This window comes from Cervus elaphus, chromosome X (genome assembly GCF_910594005.1).
Source record: "Cervus elaphus chromosome X, mCerEla1.1, whole genome shotgun sequence".
Lineage (NCBI taxonomy): Eukaryota > Metazoa > Chordata > Mammalia > Artiodactyla > Cervidae > Cervus > Cervus elaphus.
This window is the reverse complement of record NC_057848.1, coordinates 102,411,414-102,427,106: the sequence shown is the minus strand read 5'-3', so window position 1 is coordinate 102,427,106 and position 15,693 is coordinate 102,411,414. Positions and strand designations below refer to the sequence as shown.

Sequence of the window (15,693 nt, the reverse complement as noted above, 5' to 3'; positions counted from 1 at the left end):
TCGCTCAGTCGTGTCCGACTCAGGGAACCCATGGAGTGCAGCCTACCAGGCTCCTCCATCCATGGGATTTTCCAGGCAAGAGTACTGGAGTGGGGTGCCATTGCCTTCTCCGACAGATTTACACTATATAAGTCTTAATAACAATGGACTACAGAATTAAATATTTGTCTTGTATTTTTAAAAGGAAGGAAATATCTATCAATTACATGCATAGACAATTATCCCCTCAAAATGAAAAAAAAGAAAAAAAGACATGCATCAACCAAAACTTGTTCACCAATATTCATAGCAACCTTTTCCACAATAACCAAAACTAATAACAACCCAAATGTCCATCAACATAAGAATAGATAAATTGTGATATATTTTATAGTGAAACACCACTTGGCATTAAAAAGTACTAAACTAGTGATGTGCATAACAACGTGACTAATTACCATGCTGATTGAAAGAAGCCAGACACAAGACAGTACATACTGTTTGATTTAATTCATATACAGTTCAAGAATAGACAAAAACTAATCTATATTGAGAAAAGAATGGTGCTTGTTTGTGTGTTAAGGTGAGGATAAGCTGAGAAGTAGCATGAGACAAAGGTTCAATATCTTCTTTGGGTGGTAGTTATAAAGGTGTATGTAAATTGCCAAAGCATGAAGCTGAACATTTAAAAACTGTGCATTTTATTAAATATAAATTTTGTCAAAACATCAAGTTGAACATTTAAAAACTGTACATTTTATTAAATATAAATTATACTTCAATAAAAAGAGAAAAGAATGGAGAGGTGCTTTTCTGGGAATAAACTTCCATAGATCTTAAAACCACATTATGTGTCTCTTCTATAAAAGGCTAGACTTGATAATTTCGACAGCAATATTGAGTTGTTATTGTTGTTCAGTAGCTCAGTCATGTCCAACTCTTTACGACCCCGTGGACTGCAGCACACCAGGCTTCTCTGTCCTTCACCATCTCCTGGGGCTTGCTCAAACTCATGTCCATAAGATTACTCCAGAACTTGGTCTAGTGGAAACCTGGAAAATAATTACTAAGAATAGTGTGTGAATGTGTGCTCAGTCATATCTGATTATTTGTGATCCCATGGACTATAGTCTGCCAGACTCCTCTGTCCACGGAATTCTCCAGGAAAGAATACTGCAGCAGGTTGTCATTTCTTACTTCAGGAGATCTTCCTGACCCAGGGATCAAACCCATGTTTCCTGCTTCTCATGCATTGACAAGTAGATTCTTTACCACTGAGACACCTATAATGGTTAGTGTCAAATTTGCAATCTTTGATCTGAAAATAAAGTAAATAGCTAAATGCTGTGTATAGGATGATGATAAATAAAATTGCAGTTGGAGAAATTTACAGGGAAATTAAATTTTCAAGATTTTTAATTTATGCCCCACTTAAAAAAAATAGATTTATTTTCAAGAAGACTGCTCGTTGACATATTAAAATCATATATATTGGTGAGTTTGTGTCTTCAAATTATTCCTTTTTTGTTGAAAAATGGGTCATTGATTTATCATTAGTTGTTAGCTTAAATGGTGTTAGGCAACTAAGGAAAAATGGGTCATTGATTTATCTAATAGCCTCGGGCTCCCATACTTTAATTACCTGTGTTCTCCATGAATAGTTAACTATGGTAGTAGCCCCACATCCTGTCCTGTGAAATATTTACTTATCTCAGCCTTCATTTCTTCTTTCCTCCTTCCCTTCCTTCCTTCCTCTTTTTCTATGTGTGCCTATGTATATGTAATTTTTGCTTTCTATCAGAAAGGCAAGTGTGACTATTATTAAAACAAGAATTTACCAGGAAATCATTTACCCACTTTTACTGTATTATTTTGCTGTATTCTGAGCACACAAAAAACAAAAAAAATACTTTTCTTTGGTATCATAAATATCTATATTTTCCATAATGCTCAAAGTGTACATCACTCTAAAATAGGCTCATTAACATCCTCCATGATTTTTTAAATTGCATACTTATTGCAAACATTGCTATGTAAACATATGTCTTTCTATTAGCAATATGTACAAAGCAATGTTTTTACCCTGAGAAAATAGTGATCTATTCGGGTCTATTTAATTTCAGAGGGCGAAAATACAAAATATTTATAGGAAAGAGATAATACTTATAAATGATTTTATGATATTATGGGACAAATACAAAGATGTAGTTCAAAAATACGATAGTAATCAGAGAAAATTCATCATTTTTGTCAACATGCCACAGGATTCATATGTATATTATTCATAGTAACTGTTAACTATATGGACAGTGTGCTGTGGATGCTTAGCACTGAAAACTCAGGGAAAGAACTCAAACAGGTATCGCATAAACCCTTTCCTTCCGTTGTTCATGTGTGCATGCTCAGTTGCTTCAGTAGTGTCTGACTCTTTGTGACTCTATGGACTGTAGCCCACCAGGCTCCTCTGTTTGTAGGATTCTCCAGGCAAGAATGCTGGAGTGGGTTGCCACGCCCCCCTCTAGGGGGTCTTTCCCACCCAGGGATGGAACCCGCATCTTCTGTGGCTCCTGAATTGCAGGCAGATTCTTTACCACTGAGCCACTGGTGAAGCCCTTTCCTTTTTTTAGACTGGCTCTATTCTTTCTCTGAAACTAATAACACAATACATTTGTTGATGAAAATAATCAACAAGCAATCCATAACAGAAATAGAAAATAATTTTAGTTGAGCCAAACTGAGAACTCTAGCTCAGAAGATAGCCTCTCAGATAACTCTGGGGAAATGCTCTGGAGAAGCATGGTTTTCAGTACAATCTTATATATCTTCAGAATAAAGAACGTTAAACATGCCAGGAATGCATTCCTTTAAGGTTTCAAAAAACACAGATTAATACATACACAGTGAGTCACTATGGCTTTGGCACCTGGGAAGGGAATCTTATCATCAAAGAAATACCAGCATTGATGTCCAGGAACAGGAGGCATTTAATCTTTACTTTTAACATGGCCATTATTTACTTCTGGTCAATCTGCATGTTTCTTTATTATTTATTTATTTATTTTAGTTTTCGCATCTTGTTAAAAAACTTTCAAGAAACAATACAAACCATGGATAGCAAAATACACAGCCTCATTATAGGAATAAATTCTGTTAGAAGAACAAACGAACAAATGTAGGATGGGTGGGGTGAGCAACAGGACGATTGAAGAGATGTCAAGCCCAGGTTAGAGTAGTAACCTCTTCCACCCTTAGTGCCTCAGAAGAGGGGAGAAGAAGCCCTGCTTGCTAACACAGCATTGGAAGGGATCTCCCAATCCAGAACCCTCATTTCTATCTACTAGGAGGTGGGGGAGTAGCTAGAATGAATACTTGGGGGTCAGAATTCAACAGTCAGGAAGATCCAGTTCCTGAGTAAAGGGGAAATCAGGAAGCGTTCTGAATGTTAGGAAGAAGGCTGTCCTCTGTAGAAGATACCCTCTGTATTCAATGGCCATGTGTTCAATAGTCCACAAATGAGCTGTTCAGTTAGCATAAAAATCATGTTTACTTATGTAAGACAGAAAATGACTTTCTCATACTTTAATAAGGGAAAACTTGCATCACTTTCCACTTTTAATTGCATATTTTCTCAGTTGCCACAGGCAAACATGTAGTCAGCATTAAACTTGTGATGCCATTTCATTTGGTAATCTATATACCACATCTATGTAAAGAGTTTGACAAAGGAAAACAACAGAAAGGAAGACATCAGGTTTAAAATCATGCTAAATTGGAGGATAATAAAAATGAAAAGGGCACAATGATACAAAGAGAAATGTAACTATTTGGTAAGTCAGTCTCTCTGGTGAAATCTCACTGATGTTATAAGGAACCAGTACATGTTTTTCATGGTGAAACCTGAGAAAATTGATTAACAAGTAAAATAGGCATAATTTACATGGAGTAGAAGTGGGAGCAGAAAGTTCTTGTCCTTCTTCTAGAAGTTATATTGAAAGATATCCCATTGAAGATAGGAATTATGGTTAAAAAAATAGTACTTGTATCCTGCTCTTAAGTACTAGGGCTCTTACTCACACTAAAGAAAAGTTTTTCTCCTGGAATTTTTAGGAGCAGATGATTTAAGTTTGTCAACCCCTTCACCTCTCTCTGTGGAAACAAGGAGCTCTAAGTTTAGAATTTTGCCCAAGAGGCAGCTTGAATTTGGCATCCTAGTTAAGGTTCTCTTATGCACAGTCCTTGATAGTCTTTGGAGATTTAGGAATTCTTCTTGAACAGTTTTCCATATACTTTATGAATTGGAGTTATCTTATAGTAAGAAAATAGATTCCTAAGTGGCCAGAATCCAGTTCCAGTAGTTTTCTTCCCCTGGAAGTTAGGACTTTTCTATGTCAATCAATGAATTTGTTCCAGTTTCCTCCCTTTGCTGGCTCAGACTCTAATTTCATTCCAGGGCATCACAGCCCAGCATTTCTCTTCTGGGACTCCAGGGAGCTGCTGAAATTTTCACTGATCATTAAATACTAGCCAGGGAGACTAAGGGTCAAGGACAGCAAACCACATTTGTGAGCAGCTGCAGTTGGAGAGGAGATCAAATACTTAAGCAAGCACAGCTGGAAGAGCTGGTGATGGCTCACAGGCTGGGGCTCCTGTTGCCTCTGCTGCTGGGTCAGCTCTGTTCCCAGCTTCTGGGAACCTCTGGGAATAGCATGCTGCATTATTGGAACCTGAGGGCAGAAAATGGCAGCTGGGGATCCAAAAGAATTCAGGATAATGCTTCAGTGGTGTCTGCTCACACACTCCTCTTCTCTCTGGATTACCAGCATGTGCAGACTCCTTTTGAGATCACACTCTGGATTATGTTAGCCTCTCTGGCAAAGATAGGTAAGTGAGGAATTTCCTGAGGCTTTCCCAGGGAGTTGCCTAATAGGGACAGTGGGGCAGGGAGTGGGCGGGGGGATCTCAGGGCTTTTCCAGATGTTAAGAAAGGGACCCTTTTCCTAATAGACCAGAGAAAGGCAAACTGGAATATCTGCCTCCTGTGTTCTGCCAAAGTGATCTTTATCTTCATATCTCAAACCTTCTTGCAGTGATCATGTTCAAATGTTGGTGGTCTCCCAGTGGGAGGAGGCAGGAATAGGCCCAGCAAAGGGACTTAGACTGAAAAGGGTCCCAGTTGTTCAAGGGTTGAGCAGACAAAGCATAATTTTAAAAGGGTGAACAGAGTATAGAATGATTCTAACTGATCTGAGTCTTTAGACAGCCTTTTTTCCTCACAGGATGCTTGCTATCATTGTCAGGTAGTAACAAAGTGGGACAAGTCCGTTTTCTATTTTTTAAAAGATAAGCCTTTATGTCATTACTCAGAATTTAAGAGAAAACACAAACTAAGACCAAATCCAGCAAGAAAAGAACTGTTGTTTTAACTACTTCAACTTTATGAACACCCTGAATTTCTAGCGTTATGATTCTCTTAAAGGGGTTTATTTCATTTTTCCTTTTATGTTCTTTAATAATTTATCAGACCTTTGCCTTGATGGTGTTAAAAGTATTTATGATCAAGTTATCATTTTCATAGGTTCAGAACATAAGCAATGTGGGCAAAACATCAAAGTATATAGAATTTTATTTTAAAATGAATTTCTTCTAAAATAAATCATGTTCAGCATTTCAAAGTTTTATTTAAGTGACTTTATATGCTAAAGCTTTACCACTCATGAAATATATTATTTAATGATGACACACAAAATCCATGATTCATAGCATGATAGGTTGTCAGAGCTGGAAAAAACCTTAGAAATCATTCTTATCCAACTCCTTTATTTTGTAGATAGGAAATCTGAGGCCCAGGAAGAGAAGATGCTTTGTGAAGTTCAACAAACCGAAACTAGAATGCTCATTTCATGCCTCCTTGATTAGAAGTACATACTGTCTTGGATGATAATAAAGAGCAATTGTGTATTCTTTTAAATTATTAAGGTTAATAATTAAAGTTAGTAGGGTGCAGATTCTTTTAAATTATTTTTATATTATTAGATATGTTGATTGTATTAATAGTCTAATTAAATGCTAATTTCAAGATTGTAGGGCAAAGGAACTTCCCAGTAGTCTTCCATTCCCATTTGTTAAAGTAGGAACTTATTGAACTATCACTGACAGATAATTTTTTTCTGTGACCTTGTAAGAGAATGTAAATTTAAAAAGCTAACCAAAAATAAAAAAAATATATAAAATAAAATAAAAATTTAAAAAGTCTTACTTGTTAGCAATCATTCAACACATTTTTTTAACACATTTTATGTGTGAAGAATTATACTGGGGCCAGGGGCTACAGTGATGAATAAGGCCCCATCCTTCCCAATGAGAAGTTTTCAAATTATTTCAATAACTAGAGAAAATAAGTGATTCTGTAGAGGATAAAGAAGGACACATCATGGTTTAGTGGAAAGATAAGATTACTATGAACTATTTAATATTTGCTCAAATTAGGAGCCAGTGCCTGGCACATAGACAATCAATATATATGTGTTAGATAAGTAAAGTACTTCTTTGTTTCATATTTATCATTTCTAATATGAAAATAACAGCATTTACATTGCTATGCTGGTATGATGGGCTTCCCTGGTGGCTCAGATGATAAAGAGTCTGCCTGCAATGCAGGAGATCTGGGTTAGATCCCTGGGTCAGAAAGATCCCCTGGAGAAGAGAATGGCAATCCACTCCAATATCCTTGCCTGGAGAATTCCATGGAGAGAGGAGCCTGATGGGCTACAGTCCATGAGGTCTAAAAGAGTTGGACACGACTGAGTGACTAACACTTTGCTGTTGCTTTGATGAGAGAATCAAATAGAAGCATTTATGTGAAAACACTTTTGAAAAAGACTTTGAAAAGTCTGGCATAGGAACCAACTGGCTTTCTTTTCTAAAATGTGTTTATTATTTATTTGATAAGTATCTGTTGAGCTATTTCTATGTGCTAGCAATGTGCTAGGGGATTATTGTAAAAACTACCCTCAATCCTTGAGAAAATTGTAGTCAAATTAACTAACAAATATATTAGAAAGGGATCTCAGCAGTGTATTGGTGAGGACTGGATTAGACAGGAAGGAATGGATTAGCTCAGATGATCATTAAGATCCTTTCTATAATAGAGAGGATTGATGATAGAGTCATTTTCTGTAGGCTTCATGTAAGCTAGAGCATGATGATGTGGAATATAATGTGGGCAGAGGAAAAAGAATACAGGATAAAACAGAGAACTGCTGCCATGTAGGTGGCTAGAGATGGCTGTATTTCCCTCATGGGAAGAAAGAGTCCTATCATTCTATGAAGAACAAACTTTATAATTGGGGTTGTATTTTGATAATTCAGTAGTATGCATTAATGTAAGCCCATATCTGTCAATCATACTAAGTGAAAGTTTGGGATAATTAAATGAACATTGAGCTAAAAGTCAAGATACCTGTCTGGGTTGTCATCCCAGCTCCACCACATACTTACTGTTCAGCCATGAAAAGTAGCTTCACTTCTTTGGCCTCAGTTTCCTTATAAATAATTATGATTCCTTATCAATGAAGAATCAGTTATGATTACTAAAGCCCTTTTCAACTCTTATTATTCAAAGCAGGCATTTGAATTATGGTTGTCTTTTCTATATTTTTAAGTTTCTGATGTCTTTTACTATGATCATGAGAAGAGCAGAAGAACATTGCAAGCTGATAAATGTGTTGTTTCTATTTTAAAATACATACTCATATTTGAAAATGATTCAGTGGGCATATGAATAAACTTGCTGTTAATTGTGAATATTTTAATTCTATTAGTAAATATTTTCCATTGTAAAGGAAAGTGTCTCCACTAGTGCCTCTGCATCTCTTTATTAAGTCATTATTGAAATGTAAAATGACTGAGAAACTATCTTCCTGACATCATGAGACTTGACAAGAAGGCTGACATAAAGAGATGATTGATAATAAAGACATTTATTAGTCTATCTTTTTTTCTTTTTTCTAGGATTTCACCTCTATAATAAGATACCCTCAGTTGTACCTGAAAGCTGCCTTTTGATATTTGTAGGTCTCATCATGGGAGGACTAATTTACAGTTTAAATGACAAATCCCCACCAGTCATGAACAGTGATATATTTTTCTTGTATTTACTTCCACCAATAGTCCTTGATGCAGGATATTTTATGCCCAGTCGGCCATTTTTTGAAAACATAGGAACCATTCTGTTGTATGCTGTAGTTGGAACGATTTGGAATGCATTTGGAATAGGCCTTTCCCTCTATGGCATATGTCAGGTGAAGCTCTTCAACCTTGAAGATGTGTCATTGCTCCATAACCTTTGGTTTGGTAGTTTGATTGCTGCTGTAGATCCTGTGGCTGTACTCTCTGTATTTGAAGAAATTCATGTGAATGAAAAGCTTCACATTTTGGTGTTTGGAGAATCCCTCCTTAATGATGCTGTTACTGTTGTAAGTATCCCAGGAATGACTTTTCATGGTAATTAACTGGGTTCCCTTATGCTCACCCTTGAAATTTAAATAGTAATTTAATTCTGGCTTAGACCATGATTGAACAATTTAGTCCAAGGAATAAGGTTATGAATTTAGAGAATATGATTTACTCACCATTTAATATATTTTCAAAAATAAAAATGCTAACCTTTATCAGTTTGTTAAGAGAAAATTAGGGTATGCCTTCTAGAGGTCACAGTCTTCCTAGTCATGTTACAAGAATATTTTAGCCATGACGGATATATTCACAGCCCATCAGACAATTTTCAAACAGAATCATGCATAATTTAATACTGACCTGCAGAAATATCTTTTGATATAAGGAAGCTTTCTAGGAACTCATATTGGGAAGGAAATGGGGAGTTGAAGAACTTCAAAGTTGAGAAACTTCAATTTAGAAGGATATATAGGGCATAAGTTGAGACTTTCCTGATTGGTAAATTCACTCTAATCTTTTTTTTTTTTTTTTCCTTTTTTTAATACAGGTGCTCTATAAGCTGTTCAAATCTTTCTCTGAAATGCCATCTATCAAACCATTGGACATTTTGGCTGGGATAGGAAAGTTTTTTTTGGTTGGAATAGGAGGCATTTTCATTGGGCTCTTGTTTGGCATGATTGCTGCCTTTACCACACGCTTTACCAAGACCATCCGGGTCATCGAACCTCTCTTTGTCTTCTTATACAGTTATCTCTCCTACCTGACAGCTGAAATGTTCCATCTCTCAGGTATTGTGGCGTAAGTATCTGGACACATCTTTGATCTATTGAATTTCTCTTAGGAATTGATTCTTATTTTCCACTAGAAATCTAGGAAGTTGCATTTCCTAAATATGGAAGGTGACCCTCCATGTATGTTCTTAAAGGTTTTCCTGTTACCTCTAATAGTCACTTAGTCATAGGACTGCAAGTGTTATCGTTGTCAAGCTCATGGACTCCCTGTAGAGATTAAATGGCTACATCTCAACTACCTTGTTTGTGTTGGGATTGGGGGTCAGTATGACTCTCATTGCATAACAAAAATTGCTGAGAATTTGGCATGAGGCTGCCTAGAGCACTCCTCTTTTTACAGGGGAGAATCATTCTCCTAATGGATTAATGTATCTGGACCCAGTAACATTCCAGTGGTAAGTAATTAGATAGCACACTATATAAATAAGCTTGGCATTAGCTCTTATATAGATGGATTTTCTGCCATAACAAACAACTTTATGGCTTGTTTGTAAACCATATGGCATATGCTATATTTTTCTCTCTATCACTGACATTTAACCAACGATGACAGTACTTCATATCTAGCTTATAAGGCTAAATGCCCAAATGGTAAGTATTAACACCTAAATGCTTTTGTGCTAGGGTTTAGATAGACCACTCCATTCTATGTTTTTACAATAAATAGAATGAATTAATTTTTTCAAATGACACATGTTTTCTGAAAGCTCAAAGAGAAAAAAAAAGAAAAGATTTATTTTTAAACACAGATTATTTATTTATTTTAATTGGAGGCTAATTACTTTACAATATTGTGATGGTTTTTAAAATTAAGTTCTTTAGAACTAATGCCATTTGACTTTAGGTTACTCTTGGTTCTCAAAGGACTTACTGTACATAAGAAATGTCATAAAATGGTGATTGAAGTTAGTCTGTTTTAAATAAAATGTTCTAGGTTGAAAGCAAGGATTCTATCTAGCATCTGCCTGGGTGATTGCATTTTAATTTGTTGAGAGATGTAGTTTGTTTTAAATTGTCTTTGCTTTTTTTGTAGTTTGTGTTTTAAATTGTCTTTGTTTGTATTACTATTAATGAAAGACATGTAGAAAAAAGTCAAAAAAGGAATTGGATGGGGCAATTTAGCAATTTAAATTCTTTTAATCTAAGGCATTTTACAAAGTTTTAATATAGTATCATTTAAGTGACTTCCTTCTTTTGAGCACCCTGCACTTTTAAAGAACTTGACAATGTGGTGAGTATTGCCATAACTGTGTTGAGTACTGAAAGAAAGAAACAGGGAAAACAGTGTTGTCAGTATTACTTGTTTCCTCTGAAACTCTCCTGATTCTTAACTTTCTTATAACACTAATATAGTTTATTTTGGATTAAGAATATGAGAATCAAAAAAAAAAAAGAATATGAGAATCTTTCAGGGTTATATCTGAAAATCTTGTTTCTTTTGACTGCTAAGGGTGTTGGATAAAAGACCTTCCTTTATTTTTACAGAGGTAGTTTAACAAAATAATTAAATGATTAATTCAGACCATCTTAGGCTAACACTTTATATGCATTTTTGTTATTTTAAAAGGTACTTGTGTAAATATCCTTTAAATATATATATCTTTATAAACTTTGTGTTATATGCAAAACCTTGTCTTACTTAAAGTGAAATTGTTTTGAATGTAGTTGGAAAAGAAGAGCACAAGTATGATTTAAAGTATTTGAGAAAATGTTTTCCTAAGATATTGTATTAATTGGAAAATTAATTAGGCTGAAAACACTGGATTAAGAAATAGAACTCCAAAATTTAGGTCACATAAGTGACCAAATAATGATGATATTTGAACTTGCAATAAAATGAACAAACTGATTATTCAACTGTCAAATCATAGATTTTAAATATTAAATACATTTGAAAAATTATTTTTGTGATGGAAGTAGAAAACCTCCTCCAAAACCTTCTGAGTTTCAGTTTCTTTATCTGTTAAAAGTAGATGATAATATCTACATTACAGAATGATTGTAATAAAATGAAATAGCATATTAACTGAATGACTATTTAAATATATAAAAAACAAATTTTAGACATTATGTAGTTATTTATTGATTGAATCACTGTGTTAAGCATGAAACAAAAGTATAATCATAGTCACAATGTCACTTTGGGAAGATTTTCCCTTCCTTTTATTTTGTGGCATTATCCAATATGAAAATGTAGCACAAAACACTTAACACTCAGTCAATCATTAGTCATTTTACTTTCATAAATGAGCTGTGTTCTGTCTGAAGGATTACTGATTCTTAGAATGGTCAATATCATCGATTTTTTTTGTTGTTGTTGAAATGGAAATGAGGAAGCAATTTTACTGTGAGAAAAGTAATTAAAATCTATTAGAATTGTGAGGTTGAAGACTATTCTTAGCCTTAAAGCATAAAGCATCCAGTCTTAATGATGGGTGCTTTTAACAGTGGTATATTGCATCCATTATAGGACTCATTTTTGTTCCTTTTCAATAATTCATTGTTTTTGAAGTCAATAAGTACACATTTACTGGTATCTTAAAATAGGTTTTGTTATATTATGTGGCCTCTTACTTTAGAATTTTTTCATAAAAGAAAATCTGCTCAACAGAAGTACCAATTGCTATATAAATTTATTTTCTAAATTACCAAATTTATTTATTTATTTATAAAAGTGCCAATTTATTTATAAAATATTAAACTTTATTATATCTGTATATATAAATTTATAGAAAATTAAATATAATTTAATTTTATTAAATATAGAAAATTAAATATATGTATATATATTTGTATTATAAGTTAATAGTTGTTAGTGATTCTTTGAGATGAATATTCAAGTCTAGATTTGTATTAGACACTTGATAATATGATTTTTTATCACCATTGTATTTTGTTACATTTTTAAAAAACTTGACAAATGTGAGTTTGCTTCTCTGAGCTTCAAATTGTTCTGTATTTCATTCAAAAATTGTTTGCTATTGTTGCCTATCAGCATAGGTGGAGAACAGTGTTTTTTAATTAACTTTGGTTGAGTCAGAGAGCTATGACTGCCTAATATTGTTTTTGAGAATCTCAGAAAATAGTAGGCATTGTTAGTTTTAAATTAATCTCCAAACTATATTGGCATTGTTTTAGATGTCAGATTGACATCACTGTTTGGCAGAGGAGACAAATAATTTCTATATACAATTAACAAAGTGCACCATTTGTTGGCCCTGTATATAGTATTGCTTTCCTGGTGGTTCAGATGGCAAAGAATCCACCTGCAATGTGGGAGACCTAGGTTCAATCCCTAGGTTAGGAAGATCCCCTGGAGAAGAGAATGGCTACCCACTCCAATGTTCTGGCCTGGATAATTCTATGGATTTTATAGTCCATAGGGTCACAAATAGTAGACAGTATTATAACAAGGTTATAGTGTAGAAAATAGCAGACCGATTAATTTCTCATCTTTCACCCTTATATTGTATAGCTTCCCTGGTGGCCCAGATGGTAAAGCATATTCAAATATAGATTTATGTTCTCTACACAAAATTATTTGTGCAATTAGCTTGTTTGTGATTTCTATTCAGTAGCTTCTACAAAGTTATTTTACATTCTAATAAAAATTAATAGTTGTAGCTAAAATACTCAAAGGGCGTTCTTTTTTTTTGGGGGGGGGTGTTCTTTTTATATACTGTTTTCTTCACCCTGTCATGAAAAAAACAACTTTCTAAATTTTGTAGAAAGAGACACTATAGAACATGAAGATTTAGAAATAAGTTTTTACATAATGACAAATACTATTTTTATGATAATAAAAATACATTAAAGTTATTTTCATGCATTTGATATGAACTATAAAGCTAAGGTGATAGAACTTAGGAATGTTCTAGCTTAAGGCTCCAGTTCTATAGAGTTTGAGCTGTGCCAGTTGGTAATTCCATAACTTATTGTTTTCACAATATAATAATGCTCTATCAAACAAAGTGTAATCAATTCCACACAAAAATGCCCTATATAATGAAGCTTATATATTGTATTATAACTTCCCTTCACTTTCAAAACTGTTGGAATCTAATAGAAATTTCTTTTTGTTTGCTCAAATGCTAAAACTCTATGCCTGTGGAGCATAGTTCTCTTTCACTTTTGGAAAGAGTTTTTTTTTTTTTTTTCCCTAACTAACTGACACAACTGATGGATTTTTTCAACTGTGGTCTTCATTATCTATAGATTCCAGATAAGTACCTTCTAATTACTTTCTAGCCTAGTTGGACACTTTAAATACTAAACCTAGATTTAAAGTGAAGTCCTAGCTCAAAATATGTACATAAATAAAATAAAATATTATAGCTACAGTCCATGTTATATTTTTGTGGTTGATACTATTAGTCTGAGAATATTCTTTAAAGATATAAAATATTAATAGAACCATAGAATTTCTTTAAAATGTCATTTTCTTTCTATTTCTTTTGAAATGTATCAAGCCTATACACCTTTGTCACTTGGAGTAACAGAGAGGATACTTGTACATTTAACCACTGATATTAGAGCAAACAATTGAATTGGGAATCATGAAAATGTTTCTGCTTACCAGTTCCACTGTTTTAATTCAAAATTTCCAAGACTGAAATGGAATAGGTTCTGTTAGCTGTCTTTAGTAAAACTTCTCTGGCCTATCCAGCTTACTCAGTTTTGAAATTTCAATGCCAACAATGTTCTCAGGAAAGAACCAGTGCTTTTGTGCTGAGAATGATATAAGAAGCAAGATCTGTAGAGAGACTTGCACACAGTAGGGACTCAATTGTTTATTTTTGAATGAATACACACATGAATGCATAAATGACTAGGGAAATTTTAGATGAGACATCATGAGACCACTTCTGTAAAAGAAAGTACTTGTATTGATCATGTTTTTATGACTCATAAACAACCTCGCCTATAGAGAAATGGATCAAGGAAGTGAGAAAATGGCTTTGAGTATCTCATACTTGAGGAAGAAGGTAAAATTAATTCCCTAAAGATCTGTAATGAGTCTATGACAGACATGACCTTTTATTCTAGAATTTACCTACTAAGAAACTCTTTTATTCATAAGGCAATCAATAGTCAAACCTTTAAAATTCAGAGTTTAGTCTTAAAGACTGAGAAATTTTATTGAGTTCATCAACAAGGCTAATTCTATTAAGAGAGAAAAGACTTGGAAATAATCTATGATTTTTATTTTTACATCTTATTTAGGTTTTAGATTTTTGCCTGTGTATGACTGCAAGAGTTTATGCATTGAGGTGTTAGATTTTTGCCTGTGTATGACTGCAAGAGTTTATGCATTGTTGTGACTTCTGCACAAAGGGGCTAAAATAGCCTAAAAGGATGTGTTTTGACATTGTGAAATGCTTCACAGTGATATGAAGTGAAGAGAGAGTGTTAGTCACTTATTCATGTTCGATTTTTGTGACCACCCAGAGACTGGAGGAAGTAACCATTCCTTTCTTCCCTTGAATGGAAGTAGCATTCAACCCAGGGGGATTTTTAGGGACCTTCCCAAGCCAGGGGTTGAAACTACGTCTCTTATGTCTCCTGCTTTGGTAGGAAGATTCTTTACCTTCTGAGCAACCAATATAGGCCTAAAATATTCAAAGTGTGGTTCATGAATTCTTGTGTGCTGTGCTGTGTTAAGTTGTTTTAGTTGTTCCCAACTCTGTGACTCTGGGCTTCCCTGATAGCTCAGTTGGTAAAGAATCCACCTGCAATGCAGAAGACCCTGGTTCAATTCCTGGGTTGGAAGATCCCCTGGAAAAGTGATAGGCTACCCACTCCAGTTTTCTTGGCCTTCACTTGTTGCTCAGCTGGTAAAGAACCTGCCTGCAATGCAGGAGACCTGAGTTCGATCCCTGGGTTGGGAAGATCCCCTGATGAAAGGAAAGGCTACCCACTCCAGTATTCTGGCCTGGAGAATTCCACAGACTGTATAGCCCATGGGGTCACAAAGAGTCAGACATGACTGAGCGACTTTCACTTTCCCTTTTCTTTGTGACCCTATGGACTGTATGTGACCTTATGGACTGTAACCTGCCAGATTCCTCTGTCCATGGGCTTCTCCTGACAAAGTCAGCAAAGAACTATATCTCCTCTAGATGTATCACTTTTTCTCTTTAAATCAAACAAATCTAAGTTGAATTGAGAAAAGTAAGATGTCAATTAAATGTTTTCCCTTTGATTACATTTTAATAATGATTCTTTAGCCTTAAAGATACACGTGATTAGTCTAATAGATTTGCTTTTAAAGAATTATAACCCTGCATAGCAATCCAGACAGTCAAAGCAATTAAAAATAATTATTTTGAAAAATCAAATTTTTTATTCTCTGTGACATTTCAGCAATAAATCTCTAAAAAACTAAAGCGCCAACCACGTAAGTCAAGATAAATGAAAGTTACAAAACTGCAAACTCTTTTTGAGTGACACTTTTTATGGAAAATATTTT

General features: G+C 34.4%; 1 protein-coding gene across 1 annotated transcript in view; it reads left to right on the top strand.

Moving 5' to 3' along the window:
• The first annotated feature begins 8,060 nt into the window (after positions 1-8,060).
• Positions 8,061-15,693, top strand: part of LOC122690430 (sodium/hydrogen exchanger 2-like) — an 84,608-nt gene continuing 76,975 nt past the window's right edge. Inside the window, exons 1-2 of the mRNA XM_043897413.1 lie at positions 8,061-8,453; positions 8,981-9,231. Of these exons, the coding sequence (XP_043753348.1) occupies positions 8,061-8,453; positions 8,981-9,231 (644 nt within the window). The remainder of the gene's footprint in view (positions 8,454-8,980; positions 9,232-15,693) is intronic.